The sequence below is a fragment of the Watersipora subatra genome, chromosome 5 (genome assembly GCF_963576615.1).
Source record: "Watersipora subatra chromosome 5, tzWatSuba1.1, whole genome shotgun sequence".
Taxonomy (NCBI): Eukaryota; Metazoa; Bryozoa; class Gymnolaemata; order Cheilostomatida; family Watersiporidae; genus Watersipora; species Watersipora subatra.
In genome coordinates, this window is record NC_088712.1 from 46,541,715 (window position 1) to 46,567,529 (window position 25,815).

Sequence of the window (25,815 nt, forward strand, 5' to 3'; positions counted from 1 at the left end):
CTCACATTGTCATAAAACTCACAGACATCTTTTGTTTGTTTGAACTTCTACAAACTGGGCCATGTACAGACATTGAAAAAGTCTGGATATGGAAATTTGAGTACAGTACATTAAACAGCTACATTGTCTCGCACACATACTCCTAGACTGCAATATGGTACAATATGCCTATATAGTATACATGGGAGAGTGGAATATGGTTATACCTACAATAGGGTACATTATAATATTAATAACAGTAATAATGACAACGAAAATCAGTGCAACGCTCTCGCGGAAAACTCATGTACTTGCGGGGTCTGTCACGATAGCCAGCTATTGGTCAAAGTTGGCATTCGTCGAACAGACTCGGCTGCATTGGACAATCTTCCGAACCTCAGGCGTTTTCCGGACAATTGAAAGTTTGGGAAAGTGAAGTTCGAAGATGCAACGGTCGACTGTATTGTGGAGTCTTTTTATCTTACTATACCTCCAGGTAACCAAGAAGACAAAATATGGTCCCTAGATATAGTCTAAAGTGATTGCAAGAATAACTTCATCAGTTACAGACTGAGATCGGAGCAACTTCAGTAGTCAAAAACGTAGAAACCAAAAAGATAGGTATGCTTAGGCTTTCATTAGTTGATGTAATGCTCTGTCACACCTGTTTACTTAGAATTTGGATTGCTGCCAAAAAGGTGTAAAGAAGACATATTATTTTTGTTGAAAATCACAGTTTGTGCGTAATGTTTACGCTTTGTTGGAATAAAGAGATCTTTGTGCGATTAGGTGAGCAGTCTGCCATTTGCCACTTGCATGATGGCGGATAAAGATTCATTGAGAAGTTCATGTATAGGAGAATGAAAAAAGGTAAAAACGAACAATGACAGCTTGTTTAGTAATTAATGAAATAGTTCAACACAACAATTAGTAGCCAATTCTACTAAAACAACTAGTAGAGGTAAATCTATTTTGGACGCTAAAGCCAAATAGGATATGTTGAAACGCTTATGAAAAAAGAAGAAAGTGTCAAGCAAGAATGAGGTTCCGGATTTATTGCCGGTCTTTTTGGAATGTTCAAGGAGCTATTTTCAACTACCGATGACAGCATCGGTATAATGGAAGCATTCTGTTTCAATGCCCGAATTGGAAAGGAATTGTTAAACAATCGGTCTACGACATCACTCTTGCCACTTTCACTCCAATCCTGGCTTAAAGGCAATACAGTAAATTGTATGACAAGTGCCAAAGCTATGAAGTCTATACAGAAACTGTTTTATTTGACAACTTGGCTGGTATTCCCACATCTAACAAAAGGATAAACTGCAAGCTAGATGCACTCAATTAAAGGATATAATGGTATAAGTAGTTAATCACATATAGCAAGTTCATTGTAAGATTGAAAGGAAGCAAGCTAACTACTCATATAGCCTCCTACAGCCTCAATTATCAACTTTGTAATTCAGTTGTCATCATCATCTGTTCAAATATGGTTGGCCACTTGGGTGCATACTGAACTAGGAGACAAGGTAAGTCTTGTACAGAGATACTGTGATATGAATTTGAACAAGTACTGCGTGAGAGAGCGAAACATATTTTTGCAGATAACATGAGCGCTAGCAGTAGCAAATATTTGAAAATATGTAAGTACTTGAGGAATTATTTGAAAATACAGTATTTCTTAAGATCTATCAACGATATGTCAAAATAGTTGTCAATTACTATCTGTTTGCTACACCGGTGCAGATATACCTGTTGTATCGAAGAGTAGTATGTATGTTTTCTACAACATCAGCAGTGATTCTACTGGTTCAATAAGTCCACCATTTTGCGTGTTTCTTTTTGTTGGAATTATAATGTTTGTTCATTTTCTTATTGTTGTCCAGTGAAATGACGGCATCAGATATAGTGCATGATCAGTTTTTTCTATTTGAACGTTTTCGTCTGGCTGAAGTTGTATGACTTAGTTTGCATAAAAAATAATAAACATGCTTTCACGCCTTACACTTCTTTTGATCTTTTCAGTGTCATTTTTGTGTAGATATCAGTTTTGATAACAGAAGAGTCTTCATGGATATAGTTTTTAATTGGTTCAAAGCTGGTAAATGAAGCCTTAAACCTATTCAACCATGCCAAAACACAAATAGAAAGACTAGGCTAGCATAATATAGTAATTATGGACTCTCTTAGCTGGATCAGAAAACAAAAGTTTCAACGTATTCATAGGTATGTTGTCGTATAGCCACAGTTCTCACAATACTAAATCGCACCATTAAATAGCTGGCCAGAAATAGAGTCTACCTCAGAAGGAACCTAAACTGGATTTAAATATTTTACATATTTAAATATATTAAGTACTATTCAATAGATGCTAACTCAAATGACCATTGTAGAATCTCTGGCTATACAAACTTTTTATCGCTTACTAATTCCTTGAACAAATTACAATTGCTATATGACATATCAGAGGGCAGATTTTTGTGAAAGCTATCATCTACATGTAAAAAATTCTTATCTGGTGAGAATTGCTCTATGAATGTAAAAGGGCTGCACCACCTACCTTTGAATGTCAAAGGGCTGCACCACCCACCTTTGAATGTCAAAGGGCTACACCACCCACCTTTGAATGTCAAAGGGCTACACCACCCACCTTTGAATGTCAAAGGGCTGCACCACCTACATGAAGCTATTTTTGTTGAGCTTTATTATTTAACAGCTATAAAAGTCTTGAGCGTTTCTGTAACATGTTCAGCTGTATTTGAGCTGCTGGAATAGAAAAAGCATGTAGGTTATTACAGACATGGAAAGTGGTTGTAGAAATGTTTGGTTAAACAATTTGGCGTTTGGTTAAACCATGTGCCAATATGTACGGTAGTTATCAGCAAGGTCATGCTGCATCAGGTAATTATAACCAGTACATATTTCAAAAGTTTTGCCCATAACTTTAAACTTTTTTATTCTAGCAAAGTAAAAGTATTATTTTTACTAAATCTTTTGCCTTCTGAAAGCCCAATATTTTAATCTTAGTTACAAACAGATAAAGGCTTTTAGGCATCTACATTACTGACCTACAATAGTAACAAACAAACACATAGCTTCCTTTTTACATAAAATGAGCCAAATTTGGTTGGCTCATACGAGTGTAAACTAACGGTTAGATAATACCTAAATCGCTTCAGAAAGATTCTCCATTCCATTCCCAGTGGTGTGGTGTGTGACATGTACTCAGAGCTTTCCATCCCCTGCAGTCTATTGTATATGTTAAAGCCACCCTATACCTACCTGATACTGTGTAGACTTTCTGCTGCCAATTATAATATATGATACATTTCATCCCATGATCACATTGTAAAAGTAAATTTAAAGTACAAAGATTATTCACAAAAATGCCTTAAATTTCCATTTCTTTTTCAAAAAACATGAAATTTTTCAGAACCCTTTAGATGCCGGAATTTTTGTAGACTTCATAGCTGATATTAAACCTTGACAATTCAGGCTAAAAGGTTTTCACATAAAATATAACGCCGATATATTTTATGTCAACCTTATAAAAGCTGAGCGGACAATGTCTACTGTGAGTTTAAATATGATTGGCAGATTTGCAAAGTGATGTAAATTTCAGTTTAAAGCTGCAATTCAAACTTTTATAAAAATTGAATCTCTGCAGAATTTGCTCTGTCCTTCTCCCATTTTCACCTATTTAACTGACCTATTTAACTATTTTGACCTATTTAACTTACCCATTTGACCTATTTAACTTACCTATTTAACTATTTTGACCTATTTAACTATTATGTTGCAGCTGTAAAAAAAGATATGCCTCCTGAAACAAAAAGCAAAGATGAAGTGCCTGTCTGTGAACAAGAAGTTGAATCGGGCAATTCACCGCCAGATCCTGAAACTAGATGGATGCTTGCGAGAAGGCCCAACTATGGAGAAGAAGGAAGAAAAGTCATGCTCCGCACAAACTACTTTAAAATAAATATTCCTGCAGACACCTACTTTCATCGATATTCTGTAAAAGTCCGGCCTTCCTGTCCGCCAAGCATGAACAGGTAGGTGTGCAATAACTGATCATAGTTGGCAGGAGCTAGGATGCAAATGAGACATTGGCATTTTTGTTTCATGAATAGCAGAGATGAGGTAACATTTAACGTGATGCAAGTTTTGATAATGATAAAGTTTTTTATTAATATTTAATCGGCTTTTTTCATTGCTCTTGCATTGTTTAAACAAAGTAGAACTTGGAAAATTACAATGAAATGACTCGAATAATGCCATATCTTTTGAAAACACGAAAACATACAAAGTCTTCGCAGACTTTACTGTAATAACAGCTGTGTCTATTCATTTGTCTGAAGCCACAGTTGAAGGTTGAAAAAAGATTGCATCGCACAGGATTTAAACTCGCACAATTAATAAATGAACCTGAAACCAGTATGGGGAGGGTGAAGCAAGTGGGCTCAAATTTTCATCTTTTGTTTCATAGAAAATATTCAACTTTTAATGCTGATACGTGAATATTGTCCTGGCAATATTTAATTTTTAGAAAATTACAGCCGTATTGAACTCAAAGCAAATACTTTTTTTTGTAAAACAGTTCAGTGTAACCCTAAGGTTGGGCGAGACCGACTCGGCATTTTAATTTAAAGTTTGACTCTACATAAAATTTTTAGTGTAAAAAAACGAGACAAATATTTTGCCATACAACCGGATAACGACAATTTATCGGGTTGTATGGCAAACTAGTTATTATTTTGTTTTGTAAAATATATTTGATTTCAATTTATTGTAATTATTTGCAATATATGCAAATAATTTTATACAAATGGAAGCAGTTAGTAAAGAGTGTTTAGCAAACAATCACGTCGTACATATTAAAATGAAGTTGGCAGCAGACAGAAGTATCTTCTCTGGCACTTTTGCTTATCTATAGGATAATCGTGTTAGTTCTCGCAAATTCAATTTTATTATCAAGATTTATTCCCTCTCTGCTGCATGTATGGCCCTTTATTCTGAACCAGATTTATTTTGGAACTAAATATATTGTGACCATCTGTGCATGGAGTTTGGCACAGAAGCAATTGTTGCTAAATGTCCTTTGTAACACCACTAATAGTCCTTCTGTGATTTGAACCACTGATCTACTGATTGCATGCCAGTGCACTAACTGCTAAACCACAACTCGTTCATTGCTCTGCCGGTAGTGCACTGAACCACTAATAAAGTTCGCATCTTTCTTTTCTGGTCTTTTAACTTACTAGTGATATCGAAAAGATTATTGTCTTAACAGAGTGAACAGTAGAAGCTGGTGAACATCTTTACTATAATAAGAGCCGTGTCTCTCCATCTGTCTAAAGCCACGGTTGTAAGTTGGAAAAAATATTACATCGTATGGGGTTTGAACTCGTAGGAATAAAACTAGAAATATACCACGAATAACAAAAAACAAGTTAACTCGGTGTAAGGTTTGGCAGAATAAATCATGCCATGTGTCTCTGTCACCAATTTTGCCTGCTATGCCTGCCCTCTGCGTCTCCAAGGCTACACATTCGTATTGCTGGTCTTTAAGGTTAAACGATGATAAAAACCCTTTTTATTGCTTATTTTGCTTAAGAGTTTAGAATTTTACACTTTTTTATAATGTATTTATTTTATTGTTGCATAATATTGTGTACTTATTAGGCATTATCAGAGGTTTTTGGAATGAGGAACAAATTAGGAAAGTATTATTACAAAGATATTTAAACTAACATGCAAGCAGCCTCAACAGGTTCTCCAAGACAAATCAACTTCAAGCTTGACTTGGACTTCAATCTTTGAGTTCTTATGTGTGAAGAGTCCAAAAAATTCAAACATCAACTTGAAAATTATTTGTAATACTTTATGTGAAGCGAATAGCAAGCCCGATGATAGCCAGGTTTTCTTAATTCTCGTCAGAAAGCCTGCAGACTGATGTTTGAGATACTGGCTCTCAGGAACCAGGAGAGTTTTAAAACTTAATATATTCAGCAACCTGGTGGAAGGCACGGAGCCTGTGCGTGTGACGTTTGGATGAAATCGGCAAACAAATGTGGCAATACAGTGTTTACAAAGACTCGCAGACACAATGATAAAGTGCGATTTATTAATGTCAATTTCCATTTAATCTGTGAGGAATTATTTTCGACTTTAATAGTGCAGTTGTATTACAATTATTATTATATTACTATACATTTACAATTATAAAATATTATTATATTTTAAGCAAACTTTTTAAATATATAAAAACTACTTTTTATTAATACAATTCAATCCTGTAATTAAATAATGAAGTAAAATCTATAATTAAATAGTTATACTATAATTAATTAGTAATTATGTATATTTAATTAATGCTAATCATATACTAAATCTAGCATATAAACATTCATTTATGGAAGTCCTGTTTAGTTTTACTGCCTCCACTCTTTACTGGCAGGAAAGTGTTTGATGCCTTGATAATGAGTCGTAAGGAAATCTTCTCTGATGGTATACCGATGTACGATGGGAGAGACAGCTTATATTGCAGGCATGCGCTGCCGATAGGAAGAGGAGTGGTTAGTAAACCTTATCATTTATCAAAACCATATTTCATAGTTATAACTGCAATGTTATAGCTCTATGGTTAACAAAAGGCTTTAGCTTTACTTATTCGCAATTACCTGTTCGAAGTTTAAAAGAATTTGTTTTAGCGATTTCATTACTGTTGCTACACTTTATGCAATTGAGAAATTTTTTTAACTAAAAGTTCTGCCAAACTCAATAAAATTTACATGTTTTACACATATTAGTGAATATATTATATTATTATAGTGGCTGGATATAAACCAAACCCCTTTGTTCTTTGAACAAAATTTCTCCAACTTATTTACACTTTGTTGTTCCTATATTCGTTACTAAAAAACAAACATAAGTTATATGTCACCAGATACGTTATGTAAGATGCACTTAAATCAGATTAGATGTGGTTCTTCAAACTAATGTAATAAAATTGATTTGATTATATATGTTCAGATTTATTTTGATAAATTGTTTCTAAAATAAGTATATATATTTTTTCCAAAATCTAGTCTTATAGTCATTGCTATATACGAAACAAGCAAATAAAGATGTATGTGGTGTGATTTTACTTGTACAAATAGTTGTCTTCAACCATTAGAAATATGAAATGTTCAGAGTTTGTTTTACATAATCATTTAAAAACATAATTTTACAGCTCCTATGTTTACATACTTGAAATCAGGACACAATCAGAATTATGTAGTATATAATATATGGTTATCAAATAAATTCACAATGTATTATAACAATAATAAATAAGAATATTCTAATAATAACAATATATAATAATATATATTATAATATTATAATAACAATATTCTAAATAAGAATTAACATTCTTTAATTCTTAAATTACATTCTTAAAAAATTAACATTTTTTGAGCAAGACTTTGCTAGTAATGTTTGCTTTACTTTCACAAACTGACGCGAGACATGTTCAATCTAAACTTCACAATTTGTCCACTTTACGTCATTTATGTACAATATTATGCTACTAACTTTTGCTGTACTTTCATCAAAATCAATACAAGATGCCTCTCCAAGCGTTTGCTAGTCATTGCAAAATAATTTTGTCAAAGCTATAGTTCAGTATAGCCTGAGATCCTTTTCATGTATAAAACAGACCACTTATTTTAAGCTTTAAGTTACCAATCATTCTATTCATATTATCCTTAACTGAAGGTTTTTAAACCTGCATGTTGAAGCTTATCATGGCTGATCCAACTGTGTTTGAGCAATGATATGGCCAACTCACCGGCACATGGAGGAACATGCCTTCAGTACTGATGTCTAAGATTGTAAAGCTATGCTTCAGTATAGATATTTTAAATTAAATGCTGTTGGTGTTCTGACATTCTGAAACCCTCTTATTAAAAATTATTTTATGTAATAAAGTTGTAGCTTTTACCTGCTTGTTTTTTCATAGAATCCTTACAGGTTTATTACTGCATGCATTCCTACAGTACATGATGTCAGAAACTTGGATAAAAATTTATGTTTCAAGTGTTTATAATGTTAAAAAATACGTAGTTGCTGTTTGAATGGATTTTAATCAAAAAATTTATTAATACATCATTTTAGCAAAATATATCAACACAATTACAAAAAATGCAGTTTTTGATTTTACATATTACATTTTCTGCTTGTTTTTTACATTGCAGTTGTTTGTGAATAGCAAAAAAACGTAATACGGAATGTATGCAAATATTTTAAGACAAACTTGCATTTTTCTAAATAGTTTTATTTAGATAAATCATATATTATTAATTGCTATCTAAGGATTTTAGAAGCATTATTTAAGCTTTATTTTAAAATTTTCAAGCATTATCTTGTTATTTTGTTTATAAATGACAATACTTCTTGAGTTTTATTTTAACTTCTGAATAAATTATAATAACATAACAGCAATAATATTATTATAATAATATAACAATAATAAATAGTAATAAAAAACACAAGCGCGTATCTGACTCTGGTTGGTTAACAAAAGACTGGATTCACACAATGCTCAACGAGAGGAGATAATTCCTCTTTTTCAAACTTTTATATGAACATCAAAGTTTGGAATAAAATACGTTCCTTATGTTTAGCTAAATGCTAAAAACTTTAGCAGACAGTTTTATTTTCTGCCGCAGGTCGATTTTAAAGTTATCCTACCATCTACTAAGTTTAGCTTCTATGTGACACTTGAATGGGAAACCCAACTGGTCGTAACTTCCCCATATATGCAAGTGATTTCTGAAGACATGACCAGGGCATTAGATGTGGTGATGAGGCAACTCAGTACAAGGAGGTAAGGTGTTTGCCCTAACTTCAGACTTCTATATTAGTTTGGTAAAGTTTTACTTGTCATCGAAGAGTATCTAGTATTACAGAATTGCAGCTTCTGTCTATTCGTCATAAATATCTTTTAGGATTTTGGAAATAATCACTTTCAATTATTTTTATACTTTTTTAATTTTTTTAAATTTTTTGATTTTGTAATTGACATTTTTTAATTATGTATAGTTAATTTTCAAATAGTATGTTAAATATTGATTAATGCATCTTTCAGTTGAGTTTCTTGAAATTGTTTTAATTGAAGCAAATTTATAACTTAAATTTATGAATTTATAACTTAAAATTTTAGTAGAATTTTTTGCAGTAAAATTCAAAATATCACTTACTAAATTATTAGAACAATACTTTTACCTTTTTTCCATCACACTTTGTTTTGGACTAAATACTTGAAAGCATTTTCCGCCACAAATGCATCGGTGAATTAAAAAAACCATAGAGGGCTAATAAGCTAAAAATTCAACTAGAAAAGCTTAATAGCATTGATAATATCTTTATTCAGCAGACTATTTAATTTAATCTATACAGAATTTAATTTATAGTTTATTTGTAAACAAGCATCAGTTTTACATTTCTATCTGATTTTTAATGATCAGGTGTGATGGACATCTGCTTAACATGAGTGTAGGATAAGATCCCCATACCTTTGTCACTTCAATAACCTGCTGATCTCTATCACTTCAATAACCTGCTGATCTCTATCACTTTGAAAATCTGCTGATCTCTATCACTTCGAAAATCTGCTGATCTCTGTCACTTCGATAACCTGCTGACCCCTGTCACTTCGATAACCTGCTGACCCCTGTCACTTCGATAACCTGCTGACCCCTGTCACTTCGATAACCTGCTGATCTCTGTCACCAGAATAGCTTACTCAACACTGCCCCAATAAAAATAGAACCGCTAACATTTACTGTTTTAAAAATTCAGTAGTAATACCAACAAATTTTAATTTTGGCTCACATTCTTGACCAATTTTGTTTCCTCACTCACTTTAAAAGTGTCCGGTGTAAACGATATGGCTGTAAATCAGGCAGTCTGCGATCTGTTTGATTCCGTCATCACTATAGGCTAATCTTGCGGGCATTATGTGAAAATGACTCAAGCACTGGCCTTTTTGAAAATCGGAAAGAGCAGCAACTCCTAAAGTCTGGTGTGAAAGTAATATCTCTAGTCATTGTTGGTGCATCGGCAAGCAGTGCAATTAGGGTACAGATCGGCTGGTCTATGAAGTTGACATTCTGCGTATGTCAGATACTGGAACCTAAGTTTAAACTCACTGTTTTCAGGTTGAAAATCGTTCTAGCTGTTGCTTTTGCTTGTCTAAAATGGTGGGAATTGACTAGTATTGGTAATAACTTTCTGTAAATTTAATAACAAATTCTATCAAAGTTTACAAACTGTTTGTCTATAAATCTCAAAGTCCGTCGTTTGGTGTGTCTAGCAATAGCTATTAAAATCTAAGAATGAGAGACCCGCTTTGTGCTGGATTTGATCCCGGAACCTCCCTTTCACTAGATAGCCTAATCAACTCGGCTACGCGAGATGAAATGAATTCATTAGGTGATATGAGTCATTGTCGGTTAAAATACGCATAACAATCTGCATTACAACATGTCACTAAAGCTTGCTCTCACTGCTCTTATTAGTAAGTTAAGCAATACAGCTAGTAGCTTACTCAAATCAGTCATTGGCAATGCGCCAGGCTAATGACAAGTGGCAGGCAACTACATTACCTGTCAGTGTTTATAAGCTGAGTTTAAATACCTGTGCAATGCCGGGCAGTTGGCTTATTGCAACTATTCAATGCTTTATTTCCTCATACCTGATTCTGAACTGCCTTTAACTATATAGCTGCAGGTTGAAATTGAGTGTCAGTCTCTTTATCGTGTCGATAGTATTATCACAGATACTTGTATATATTATTATAATGAACTATGCAATAGTATGGTAAAATATATTTCAGTTATATGCTTTCAGAGGGCTTGATATCAAACTGGTTTTAATAGCTGTTAGGAAAAGCAGTAGCTACATAAAATCAATGCATTGCAAATATAACCCTGTTACATGTAGAATGTTTGTGTAGGATATAGTAGATTTCTTAGTATTATGCTCTTGTTTAATTACCACTGCATTATTACCACAAGCTTGTTATAATTGAGCTAAGCCTCACTTCACAGTTAATTTTTATTTTATTTGATGAATTTTTGACACATCACTCACAAGTTGGCATTAATATCTAGGCAAAATAGTCTATATTTCACTTTAAATTGTGAGTTTAATATTTATATTAAACTATATATATAAATATATATATATACTTATTCATATATATATTTATTTATATATATTTATTTATATATATATTCATTTATATATATATTTATATATATATTTATTTATATATATTCATTTATATATATTTATATATATATTTATATTTATATATATATATTTATATATATATTTATATATTAATTTCACTTTAGTAAGTAGCAGGCCTTCATGTCAACTATCACATGAGGCATGCAGCTTTAGTCACATACTGGTTTCTGAGATCGATGACAATCCAGGTGTGGCTTCTTATGCTTTTAAGTCCAGTTGAGAGAGATAGCTTACAAAATAAAAATGAAGAAAAAACATTAGCTTTATCTAGCCATTCGGGCTCTTGGAACTTAATGCATGGATCCTGCACTTGTCCTCGCTATTTCACAGAGTATTCTTTAGAGTTGATCAGAGCTACACATTTTTTTAGCTATTCCTTGATAAACGCGTAAGACTATTTTGCTTATATTGGCTTATATTTGGCTTATATTGCGTAGCAAAAGTACCAGTGCTGTCAAATACAGCTTTGGAAGTTTAAAAGTGTAAACCCGTTTGTTAGCTGTTCAAATAGGACAGTTCAACTTATCACCTGGCAGTGTATCAAACTTTAAGGTTCATAGTTCAATAGCTTAAAGTATTGAACAAGAATAAGTGATGCTGAAAATTTAAAAATGATAAGATATAGAACACTGGATTTCAACATTTTAACAAGTTGGTTAGATTTGCGTAATATAAAACCAAAAAACCAGTGAGCTCGGAGATGCCATATTGTCAAAATAATCTGTTTATCAGTTGCTAAGCCGCGTAAACTAAACGAAATGTCAAGAAGTACTAAAAGGTTAGCAGAAGAAATCACGTAAGATTCACATATGAACATAAATGAAATGTCAAGAAGTACTAAAAGGTTAGCAGAAGAAATCACGTAAGATTCACATATGAACATAAATGAAATAGGAGAAACGTTTCTAATACAAAACCTTTTGATCATTACTGTTTTATAGATACAAGCCAATTGGTCGATCTTTTTACTACCCACCGACAAAGATGGATGAAATTGTGCTTGGGGGTGGGAAGGAAGTTTGGAAGGGGTTTCGTCAAGAAGTGGTACCTTGCCAGTGGAGGATGATGTTCAACTTAGATATCCGCGATGCTGTCTTTTACAAGAAGCAGCCCCTGATTACCCTGGTCCTCGAGGTCTGATATAATAAGTATAGATAGGATGACTTGAAACAGCTCAGACACCCTGAGACTAAAAGAGATAGATAGATCGTTAATATAGGAATTAGGTTATATTTGGAAAAGATGTAGAAAGAAGTTATATACAGAAGCGATATATTGGATATATATACAATATATATTGCATATATATACAATATACATATGCAATATATATTGTATAAACGTATGCAATATATATTGTATATGTAAATATATATTTGTATTGAATATAATATATATACGATACATTAAATATAAAAATGTATGTACGCGAATATATACAATATATTATTTGCATAAAATATATAAGTATATATACAATATATGTACAATATACAGGCATAATATATTGTATACATACAATATATATTGTATAGAAATTGTATATATACACAATTGTTATATACAATATACAGTATATACACAATATAAACATATAAGCACAATATATATCTATGTATACTAAATATGTATATACTAGATATATATATACAAGATATATACATTGTACTATCTATATAACAAATATATACAATTTATATATACAATATATATACAATGTAAACACATGTACAATATACATATATATTATACATATACATATTTTTATACATATACAATATATATTGTATATTTTAATATCTATACATATCGTACATATAAAATATATACGTATATATACAAGAAACTTTATATAAAAATGTATATGTATATAATTATACAATATATATGCAATATGCATACACAGTATATATATTGTATACCTACAATATATATTGCGTTCAAATTGTATATATATACAAAATGTATACAATCGATATATGCAATATACAGATACAATATACATGTAAATACACAATATATACATATAAGCACAATACATATACGTGTATACTAAATATATATCCTATAAATAATAGATATACAACTTATATATACAGTAATTATGTTTTATATATGCAATATATTTATATATACAATATTGGTAGACCTATACAATTTATATAAACAATATGTTTATATTAGCGATGTATTTATATATATACAATATACAATCATGTAGATATACAAATTATATATACAATATATTTATATGTACAATTTATATATATACAATATACATGTAAATATACAATTTATATATACAATATTTTTATATATAAAATATATACAAATAATGAATATATATAGACAGGATGAACACCACCGTAATCACACTGACTGGTCCAAATGCACTAATATTATACACATGTTAACATGTGGCCTAATGTGTGTCATATACCCCGATTATTACAGCTACTAGGAAGCATCGACTACAACCGTCCACTTTCGGGTTCTAACAGAGTCAGACTGGAGAACGAGCTAAAAGGTTTAAGAATTGAAGGAAGGCATCTGTCGAAAAAGCAAAAACATGTAATACGTGTCATCGGTAGGCGACCAGCCTCTAGAGAATCGTGAGTTTGCTTTATGGTAGAAAGGTAGGGGGAAGGGTTGATACTTCTATAATTCTGAGCATTATTTTACTCTCATAATCAAGGTATTGAGCATGAATAATGGGGAGGTTGAGTTGAACTAGGTAGATAGGAAGAGCAGACGGAGAAAAATCTTCCCGAGCTTTTTGCAGAGTATATTTTAAAAATTATAAAAACATTTGGGATTTGACTATTTAGTCTAGTATGTGACTTGTGGTGCCTGCAACGAGACGGGCTTGTAAAATTATGTGCGATGAACTTTGCAGGTTTCCGATGCTTTTACAACAAGGAGGTTATGTTGATTGTCCTGTGACAAAGTACTTTGAAGAAAAATATAGCGTAAAGCTAGAATACCCAATGCTTCCTTGTATAATAATTGGAGACAGTACTTCAAGACGGTTCTTGCCCATTGAGGTTTGTCTTTTCATTGTATAGTCTTTGCTAGTTTGCAATACGTAAACAAGATACAGGTGAACAGTTTGCTCACACTGGCACCCAGCTGAATGTGTCTATTTTGTCCTTGAACAGTGTTTGTAGCAATTCAAACCTACTTTCGCTCTCTACTGCCATATTTATCTAAGAGTTATTGGAAGACAGTAAACAATGTATTCATATTACATTGATTCTACATATGAGGTTTGAGCAAGCAAACCAGACTGTTTAAGAGAGCGTAATGCTTAGTTGAGTGGTTAGGACGCTGGCTTGTGAGCAATAGGTCAGTTGCTCGAGCCACATAACGACCATTGGTGATGTTAGGAAGTCGCAATTTCTCCTGTGCCAAGTCGTCGGCAACTAAACAGGTATCTCATCATCTGTACTCCAGTGTGGATGAAGTGGGTGGCTGGCAACCCTGCAGGGCTAAAAATAAAACCTGACAAAAGACAGAGAAGCTCTTTTGTCAACCAACAGCCAGTTAGCTAGAGATGGTGCCTCAATGAAAACACCCTATAAAAGGCCATGGGCAGACTACTGTTGAAAGCAACCAAGAACCGTCATGATTTTGTAAGTGAAAGAGGACCATGCGCGCGTATGTTCACACAGGATGTCTACACAGGAGAGTTGTCTACACTCGACGCAAAAACCATTTTTATAGCTAATATAATAATTTTCTAAAGAATTCAAATCTTTTGCGTGCAGTTAATTATTTGTAATTTTAAAAAGATTTTTTATTATTAGTCGGAAAGAATAATTTACTACTAGTTCTATTTGTGTGTTGTTTTCATCAAACTTATTTGAATATTATAAAAACAGCAATTTAAAATTTTTCCATTTTTAGCTAGCTACTAAATTATAAGAGCAAAATCATGGTTCATTTTTAGCAATATACCTTCACATGAAGTACCAGTAATCAACCAAAATGCATCAGTAATTCAGTATTCTATCGGACAATGAGCAAACAGACAAGGGCAAATCTACAGCCGGTTTTAGCTGATGCCAAAAAACAAAGAATCTACTACTAAATGTTTGTCAGAATTCTTATCTCTTGTTTCCTTCAATCTTGTGCCAAAGTCATGTCTACAAGCAAAATTGTTTATGCATTGATTTTTGTAAGGTCTGTGAAATTGCTGGAGGTCAACGATCTCTGACAAATAACGCTGACCCCGAGGGCCCGGCATTCATTCAAAAGAGTATCTATAGAGGCCTAGAACGAGAGAATAAAATTTGCGAGCTGGTGAGAAACTTATCCTTATATTAAAACATATTTAAGTTACTGAGTGCTATCTTAACTGCGTTATGGGTAAATCATAGAGCTAAGGCTAATAGAATCCTTCATTTTAACCTATAAACAGTTTGTCATATAATATAGGCTGCTGTTAAATGAGTGCTATAGCTGCTGCATTTGATATCTATTTATTGTCAACTCTCTTTGTGAACCGGATTTTCTTCCAATAATCTCATAACATCAAGTTTATTTGAATAAATTTTAACACTCTTTTGCTGCTATTGATTCTCCGAGTGCAAAAAAGTTTAGTTAAAATAATCTATATTTTTATTTCAAGTGCTACATGTGTTTAATGTCAGTACAAAAAGTGTTTTAAAATGAACCAACCCATAAAAGTTAGCATTGAAAATGATTGATAATAAAATTTTGCCTTTTATTTTGAGACTCGTTATATAAAAACGCAACCATTTTTAAAAATTTTTTGTGCACATTCAGACCAGAAGCTTCATGCACATCTTTCAGCGACAACCTTGTAGTCTACATTACTTCCTGACCAGACAGGAGCTAGTAAGCCCATTAGGCTGAGTTATGTCAGAGATTAGTTGATTGAAATACTATAATTTATTTAATAAGGTTTGTAGAAACTAGTTTGCTGCTAGTATCATCAAAGCACCCTACAGAATTATGCAGGCGTGTTTTAAGAAAGTTCTAATCAATTGGAAAAATGAAAATTATATTGCACCAAAAATATTAAAACCAATTCATACGTTTAATATAACAATTTTTTCACTTAATTACCAAAGCTCTATTACTATTTTGATATTAACACCAATAGTTTTTGTTTATGGTTTGGCCACAAGCTCACTAATAATTTATTTCAAAAATTTATTGTTTTTATCAATTCGCTTTCGCATGACCAAATCTTAGGCACATCATTGTCTACTGGAACGTAGCAAATGATGTTGAAAGTATTACTGCTCTCCTGTAGATTAAAGATCTTAATTTACCTAAAGACCCTCATCTGTATGAATCAGGCTTGTCTGTTGACACCAGCATGACTGTTGTACCTGGCCAAGTGTTGCATGCACCAATGATCCTATACAGAAACGGAGAGGTAGGTGAGAAAGGAGGAATACCGGACACCAGGCGTTCAATAGTTCTGACTATCAGCCATATAGTGGAAAGCTTTTTAAATATTTCAGGATGTTTAAACCCTACATTCACTTGCTAGGTAATGAACCTGCACAAACAAGCAATTCCAAGGCTAATCTTTCCTCCTTTGTAGGATAGCTGTAGTTATAAGCTCTTTTTGAGAAAAGAGGACAAATCTTGACTTTCCACTCTTTTTGTTGTCATGATTTACTTTTTAGGTAATGGGCCTTGTGAGAATAAAAAATCTAAGCCAAGTTGTCGTCTTTTGCAGGATGGTTAGAGTTATTAGTTCTTTCTGAGGAGAGAGGACAAATCTTGACTTTCCACCCTTTTTCTTCTCATGATTTATTTTTTACTGGTGGGCCTTGCGAGAATAAGAAAATTTAGGCCAAGTTGTCCTTTTTTGTGGGATGGTTGTAGTTATCAGCTCTCTTTGAGGAGAGGACAATTTGGCTTTTCACTCCTTTTTTATGGCCATCATCTAATGTTTAGTCTCAGTGATGTGCTATTGGGGTCTTCTGCGGCCACAAGAAGAGCAAATATCGATTATTCTGCCTATATGATAATAAGAATTTGGCAGCTTAATTTTCTGCCCCATTCACCAGCTATTCTGATGCTGCCTCCCGGAGCATAAAAAAGTGAATTTGACTCATAGCTGTTGGTAAAACTAAAATCAACATTTGTGCATAAAGAAAGCTATTGCAATGGTTTATATCAATTTACACAAAAGATGAGATTTTGGCTCAAAACTTATTTTAGCTTTGTAGAGCATGGAGGTTAATTTAAATAAATTAAATTTTTGCAATGTACAAAATATCTTTAGCATGTGTCAAATTATTAACTCTACTAAAAGTGCAACTTACCTGCATGTGTAGCTCGTCGTGCTGTTTCAGGAAAAGGTACCGACTAAGCCTTTAAAAGGTGTCTGGGATATGAAGGACAAGATGTTCATCAGAGGGATGAGTGTCAGTCACTGGGCGCTCGTCTGCTTCGCTCCTAATACCACAGTTCACAAAAAGAATCTCAGGTATGGGTTGAGAACTACACCGCTCCAACCTCAACTCTAGCTGATGTTTATAGTTTTATAAAAAGCCAGCATCTGTATGCATGTGGTTTTCAACACACAGTTTTAGCCTCTCTATCATGCATGGGCTCATGGTGATGTCACTTAGAAAAGATCTCTTTGAGCCTCATTGGCCATCTAAAAAAAGCGGGCATGTTTTCCAACAGAATTAAAGCCTTTTTGCTAGCAGAATTGAGAAACTAAAATGAGCTGCCCAAACCTCTCTATCAAAACTTTAAATTATTTACTTGTCACTAACAAGTTAAAATGCTACTGAGAATGCGAGCTAAATTTTATTCTTCCTTATTTTCCGAATATGCCATTTTTTTCTAGCTGACTTTAGTTTCTCTGTATTTAATTTTCAAAGGTGTGATTGTGCTAAAGTTAGTAACTATTTTAAGACGGTTTTAAAAGAGGCAGACAAATTATAATCTTGTTGTAAAATAATTGGTACTCGTTCAGCATCTTTGCGCTGGAGTCGTAGCACAGGACAAGGACAGTTGCAAATTATTGTCGCTATGCTTATGGAGCAGACTATCTCCTTGGCAAAAAACTGCGTCATAAATAACGAACTCACCATTTACTTCTATCGGACAATCGTAAAACTTTGTTTAAGCTGCCTTCCATATTTATTACAAAAATGAATTCTACTATTGATATAATTCCACGTCATCAATGGAATTTACAATAACTAAAACAGCATTTATCTAAAAGTTTAATGTCTTTTTCATCTAATAGACATACATGTACATGCTGCTATGGTTAAATCCCTCTTGTAGGCACTTTATAAAGTCTCTGTCAAAAAAGTCAGCAGAAATGGGCACATACATCTCTCCTGAACCAATGCCAAACCTTTACGCCGAACCAGCTCAACTCGAAAGTGTTTTTGAAAACTTGAAAAAGACCAGAGTGCAACTTATACTCGCAGTCCTCGGTGGAAAGCAACCATCACTGTACTGTAAGTCTGTCGTACGGTGGGTCTGTCGTACGGTGGGTCTGTCGTACTGTGGGCCTGTCGTACTGTGGATCTGTCGTACTGTAATTCTGTCGTACTGTGGGTCTGTCGTACTGTGGGCCTGTCATACTGTGGGCCTGTCGTACTGTGGGTCTGTCATACGGTGGGTCTGTCATACGGTGGGTCTGTCGTACGGTGGGTCTGTCGTACTGTGGGTCTGTCGTACTGTGGGTCTGTCGTACTATGGGTCTGTCGTACTATGGGTCTGTTGTACTGTGGGTCTGTCGTACTGTGGGCCTGTCGTACTGTGGGTATGTCGTACTGAGGGCCTGTCGTACTGTGGGCCTGTCATACGGTGGGTCTGTCGTACTGTGGGCCTGTCGTACTGTGGGTCTGTCATACTATGGGTCTGTCGTACTATGGGTCTGTTGTACTGTGGGTCTGTCGTACTATGGGTCTGTTGTACGGTGGGTCTGTCGTACGGTGGGTCTGTCGTACTGTGGGTCTGTCGTACTGTGGGCCTGTCGTACTGTGGGTATGTCGTAATGTGGGCCTGTCGTACTGTGGGTATGTCGTACTGTGGGTATGTCGTACTGTAAGTATGACATACCATATGAAAACCGTAAATATACAGTAAATAATAATAATGCAGACTGTAAATATGTGGTACCATAATGTCATAGTGCTCTAAGTCTACCATACCATACATCTATCGCACCATAATACTATCATTGTACTATTCTTACCAGTACAAGTCGTACATTGTCATACAAGTCTGTTGTACTATAAGTTCTTTATACTTTAGGTCTGCTGAGTCTACCGCACTGTAAGTCTACCGTACTGTACGAGTACTGTTCTGTAAGTTTACCGCACTGTAAGTTCTTTTTACTGTACATCTATCATACTGTAGATCTATTTACTGAACTACTAGTTTACTATACCGTAAGCCTTTAGCGCTACAATTCTATCATACAGTAATTCTGTTGGAATGTAAGTCTACTGCATAATAAGTCTACCGTACTATAGGTCTACTATAATGAGGTTAGTGCACTGTAATTCGCTCCACTATATGTTCACTTTAGAATGACAAATGAGGTTGAAATAATTTGAGCACTGAATGAGAGATAAAAACAATTTACATTTTTAAAATAAAACACCCAAATTTACAGTAAATAATCCAAAGTTAGTCGGTCTATTAGCATAAAATATCTTACAGCGTTTTAACCGTGATCAAGTTTTGTCGATTTTAATCTTGAAACATCCTGGCAGTCAAATCTCTTCAAGCATAAAAAACAATCGGAAATGATAGAAAAAGGTCGATACTTTCTGATAAAATCTATTAACTACTATTTTGTTTACATTTATTATTATATTATTACGTTTATTAAATGTATAATATAGAGAAAATACTAAAATGCTAGTTTCATGAATCAGTAAAATACACTACTCTGAGAATATTACAACAACAAGAAGTTCGTTTTGTGAAAACTATGAATAAAGGTGCTGTGCACCTTTATTCACACAGCTGCAGTGTATACAGAAGGCGATAACAAGTTAGGTGTGGATGTCTTGCAGCCGATATTAAAAGACTTGGAGACGTATGCCTTGGGGTAGCTACACAATGTATACAGTATAGGAACGTGATTAAGGTGACGCCACAGGTTGTCACCAACCTCTGTCTCAAGATCAACATCAAGCTCGGTGGAACCAACAGCATACTCGACCCGAACGGACGACCATTTATATTCAGGTAATTATTTACTAATCGGCTTGTTTGGCAGTCTCACCTCGTCTGACCTCTGTATAAGTTTAGCTAACAATATACAGTCGAAGCTTTGCTTGAAAATTTAATTCTTTTGGTGATTCACCTAATAAGTTGAAATTTTCAAATGATGGAAGAATTATTACTATAAGAACATACTTGAACTTGTTCAAGTCATTCCAAAGCTTAAAACATTTGGAAGCGTTGTGAAAATGCTGCCGATATTATGATATATAAAATATTTCTATTGTTACTTAATTCTGGCTGCTGAATGAGTAAAAGTATAATTGATAGAAAACATGGCTAAAGCAGAAGTGATGACAGAGATACATAAATTCTTATTGTTTTTTTTATTTATACCTATTCTTATTTTTATTTATTTTTTGTTCTTCTGCTTATTTACATTGATTCTTTTTATATTTTATACTTTATCACGTTCAAAAAATTTTTTTTTAATTCTCAACTTTACTCTCCTCACTTTTGTCTAAAAAAAATTTAACTTGCAAAAGCGATTGCAGTCCGATGTAAAAATTTATTTTGGAGATAATCAAAAACATTTTCTCGAAATTGACATTGCCCGTGGATAATTTGTTATGGTGGTTGGAAGTACAAAAAAACAATTTCTAGTGCTATATTTTTGAAAGCTAAGTTTTCCCAGATAAAAAAAGTGGGAAAATATAGAGCAGAAATAGGTAGAAAAATAGAGAGATTAGGTAGTGTTGGTGACGTCTGTAAAACACTCGCTGAGTAGAATTGCATCTAACCTGCTGTACCCAGAGTATTGTCATTTTTGGCTGGATAAGCTTGTATTCTTTGTTCACAAGTTTCAAGTACTTCTATTGGCTTAGTATTTAGTAACCAAGCATCACATTTATAAGTTCATATTGCTCATAAAAATTATATAAACATATAATGTATATGAATTATTGAAATATACTAGAACGCTATATAATATGATACAATATTATGCGATGCCATCTCTTGAGACAACGTGTAATTTTATCCCGTAAATTATTGAAAAAACTTCTAATTGTGTGACAGACAACATTGTCGCTGGATTATGAGTGTGTCCTCCCAGTTTGTTTGTCCTCCAGAGGTTGTCCTGCCTGTATTACATCTGATGTGCGCCCGTTAATATTAAATATTAGAGTGCGTTGCCTGTATTTTTACAAGCTATCATTTCTCCACCACGTTTGGGTGTTTAAAAAATGAAAATCTATGATTTACTTTTATTGAAACTTGAGGCAGGATTTAATTGTGTAGAATTAAATTTCCTTAACTGTGAAACTTGATTGAAGATGTTATGGATTTTCAGGGAACCAATCATATTCTTTGGAGCGTTCATGCAGTATCCCTCGAGAGGAGAAGAAGGTAAACCTACTGTAGTAGGGGTAAGTCTCCTACTGTAATCATTTGACTAAAGACCATGGTATGATGGGAGTTGTGTATCCACGTATCGTGTAGTAGAGCTACGATCAAAACCATATACATGTATTTCATCAGTCGAACTTTAATATGTATGGTAACAAATTTTCTTTTAACTGTATATGGCTACTGGCTACATACAAAATTCCTACTTAAATGACACAATAAAAACATGACCAATGAAAACACTTGAAAACACAAACTTTATAGAGAAATCAGAGATTGCTGCAAACCAGGGTATATATGTATATATATGATATATATATATATGGTATATATATATATGGTATATATATATGGTGTATATATATATGGTATATATATGGTATATATATGGTATATATATATGGTATATATATATGGTATATATATATGGTATATATATATATGGTATATATATATGGTATATATATATATGGTATATATATATATATATGGTATATATATATATGGTATATATATATATGGTATATATATATATGGTATATATATATATATGGTATATATATATGGTATATATGGTATATATATGGTATATATGATATATATATGGTATATATGGTATATGTATATATGGTATATATATATATATGGTATATATATGGTATATATATGGTGTATATATGGTATATATATATGGTATATATATATATGGTATATATATATGGTGTATATATATATATGGTATATATATATATGGTATATATATATATGGTATATATATATATGGTATATATATATATGGTATATATATATATGGTATATATATATATGGTATATATATATATGGTATATATATATATGGTATATATATATATGGTATATATATATATATATATGGTATATATATATATATGGTATATATATATATATATGGTATATATATATATATATGGTATATATATATATATATGGTATATATATATATATGGTATATATATATATATGGTATATATATATATATATGGTATATATATATATATGGTATATATATATATGGTATATATATGTGAATCTCAAAGTCTTTCGTTCAGCCTTTCCAGCTAGTAACTATTAAGATCTAAGAATGAAAGATCCGGGTTGTGCTGGATTCCATCTCGGAACCTCCTGTCCACCGTGTTAATAATCTAACCAATTAAGCTTTGTGGGATGCAACTGACTCATTAGGCAATATGAGCCGCTATATCTTAAAATACGCCTAGTACTTTGTGTTACTAAACGTCACCAAAGCTTGCTCTCGCAGCTCTTATTAGTAAGTTTAGCAATACAGATAGTAGCATACTCAAATTAGCCATTGGCAATGTGCAAGGCTAATGACAAGTGGCAGGCAACTACCTTACCTGCTACTGTTTATAAGCTGTTTTTTAACACCCATGCAACTTTGGACTTTTGGCTAGTGAGGCATATCTAGAGCAAAGTGTTTCATATAAAGCATACGTTGTTTTTCTGTTTTTAAGCCTTAATTGCTTGCTCACTGAGAGACGTGACACGTCTAACAAGACAAGTTGAAATTAATGAATTTAGCGAGAAAAAATCGAAGAATAAAATATTAGTCAATTTAAAAACCGAAAATAATGCTAGGTTGTATGAAATTATTTTTAAATTTATTACTTGTCTAATTAAAATAAAACACTTTTTTAAATACTTTAATAATTTTAAAACTTTCTAATTCAGCAACATTGTAAACACCAAAACATAGCTAGTTTTGTCACCTTGTGGTAAGGTTGTGGCTAGTATGGATGACCACCCATCACGATACCGAGCAGCTTTGAGAGCCCAGCACCGTAACAGTGACACTATAGGAGAGCTTAAGGACATGGTGAAGGAACTGCTACTCCAGTTTTACAGAGACACTGGCTGCAAACCTATCAGGCTCTTCTTCTACAGGGAAGGAGTTACACCAGACAAATTTCTTTTGGTAAGTAACTAGTATGGTCCGCTAGCATAAGTAAGTATAAAATTGTTGATCAGAAATTGTTCTAAAAGGTATAGCAAATGTTTACGACATTACGGCATGTTCAATACAGTATTAAAAACAAGATGGCTGCTGTTTTACATGACATGTATCAAACAGGTGTAGCTACAAGCTTTTCATATCGGCAAAATAAAAGCTATAGATTCCAAAGTCTGCTACAATGTTACAACTACCATAACATAAATATAATATTGGTAAAACATAATTACTTTGTTTAACTATTATAACTTTTTATATAACTTTTATATAACTATAAAACAAATATTTTACTAACATTGTTAGATTAAAAATACTGCACGATTTAACTCTTCCAAATATCACTGATATGTTTTAATTATCAAGTACCAGATATCCATGACGTGATGACTTTATTTTGTACTTTTCCAAAAGATACACTCAACAATTATATTGCTAATTCTTTTAATCTTTTGTCAAAAGCGATGAGATGTATATTTAAACTTAGTAGTTTTGTCATGAGTGGACATGGAAAAAATATGTTATGCATAACTAATTCGAATCCACACACAACACCAGTGTTGAATTTGCTTTGTCATTCCATGCTATTCTGACTACGTTCAGTTTGCGTACTTTAACTTTGTCGTGAGGAACTAATTCGATTATTACTGGTTCAGGTACAATTGAAGATGCTAAGTTATTGTGAGCAGTACTGATATTTACCAGTAAAAGTTACTTCTTTATTCTCTAAGTCAAACAATTAAAATACACAACTAACAAAATTCTAAACAATAATATTGACGACAGGTTAAATAGCCAATAAAAGTTACACTCTTACTCGAATGGTCTTGCTTGCTCGGTCCGTACGGCTGCGAGTTTTGACAGTCAAACGGGAGTCATGGTAGTTCTTATATATAGAGGCTCGGTAGTTGTGATAGGGAAGTAGAAGAGTATTAGCTGTTGATGGAGAACGAGGCTCCATAACTGATTGCAGATGAGTATATGATGATTGTCTTTATTGCTGGTCTTTTAATGTATTAGGTATCATTTTTACAGTAATATTTCTTATGTATCCGGTGTTTAGTCCTTTCTCCATTACACTATCTGGATTTGCTCATACTTCTATACAACAGTTTGAGATCTTTTTGTATGAATTTTTGTTTTTGTGTTTATAACACTTCATGGCACTGATTAACTTATTGATTTATTTATTTTTGTCAGTACAATATGTAAACAAATTTTTTCTATAAAAATGATAATGAACTGTTCAATGAAAGTGTATAGATAACTTTACTATGTGTTGTGTGCGAACTGAAAGGTTGTGGAACAATCTAATCCTATGCTAGTGTGATGGGCAGAGACAAACTCACACCGAGACAGACCGAACCGGCTTAGACCAGCTTTGATTGATTTGGCTTGGCACAAATCTACAAAGAGAGGCGAAGTCTGCTTGCCTATAAAAGGCAAAGCAAGGGATTTAGAAACCCAGAGTCAATTTGCACTTTTTTAATGCTTGTTTTGCACAATTTCCAAGTAGACGCAAATACGTTACTCTAAACTTGAAACATAAGGCATTATGTCTCTCGGAGTTGAGGTGTGGAGCTTGTGAAGGTGGCATGAGGAATTCTTTTACCCTATGTCATGCATTATATGGTTACCTCTATGTCAGCTGATTTCATTGAGAGCTGTCTTTTAACAATTGCATAAGAATTATAAGCAATCGTATCATTGTAAGAAATAAGAATGCGCTACAGAAAAGCAAGCTTTATCTGTTGGTCTTTTACAACCTGATAATTTTCTATCTAAGAGTTGGTTTTTATTGCTGTGCATCCTGTTATCCACGAAATCATTTTCTCTTCACTTCTTTTTCTGCAGCCAATTCGCAACTAAGGTCAATATGTGTATGTATACATAAATCTACTTATAAATGTGTATATATATGTGTACGTATA

At 33.0% G+C, this 25,815-nt stretch overlaps 1 protein-coding gene across 1 annotated transcript; it reads left to right on the forward strand.

Moving 5' to 3' along the window:
- Positions 1–1,458: 1,458 nt before the first annotated feature.
- LOC137397409 (protein argonaute-4-like) lies at positions 1,459–23,396 on the forward strand. Its single transcript, XM_068083700.1, has 14 exons — positions 1,459–1,508; positions 3,782–4,034; positions 6,440–6,557; positions 8,697–8,854; positions 12,225–12,417; positions 13,738–13,895; positions 14,180–14,327; positions 15,466–15,585; positions 16,565–16,690; positions 17,622–17,755; positions 18,571–19,313; positions 20,322–20,496; positions 21,824–21,899; positions 23,391–23,396. The coding sequence occupies exons 2-14, from the start codon at positions 3,796–3,798 to the stop codon at positions 23,394–23,396; spliced, it is 2,394 nt and encodes a 797-aa protein (XP_067939801.1). The 5' UTR covers positions 1,459–1,508; positions 3,782–3,795.
- Positions 23,397–25,815: the final 2,419 nt, after the last annotated feature.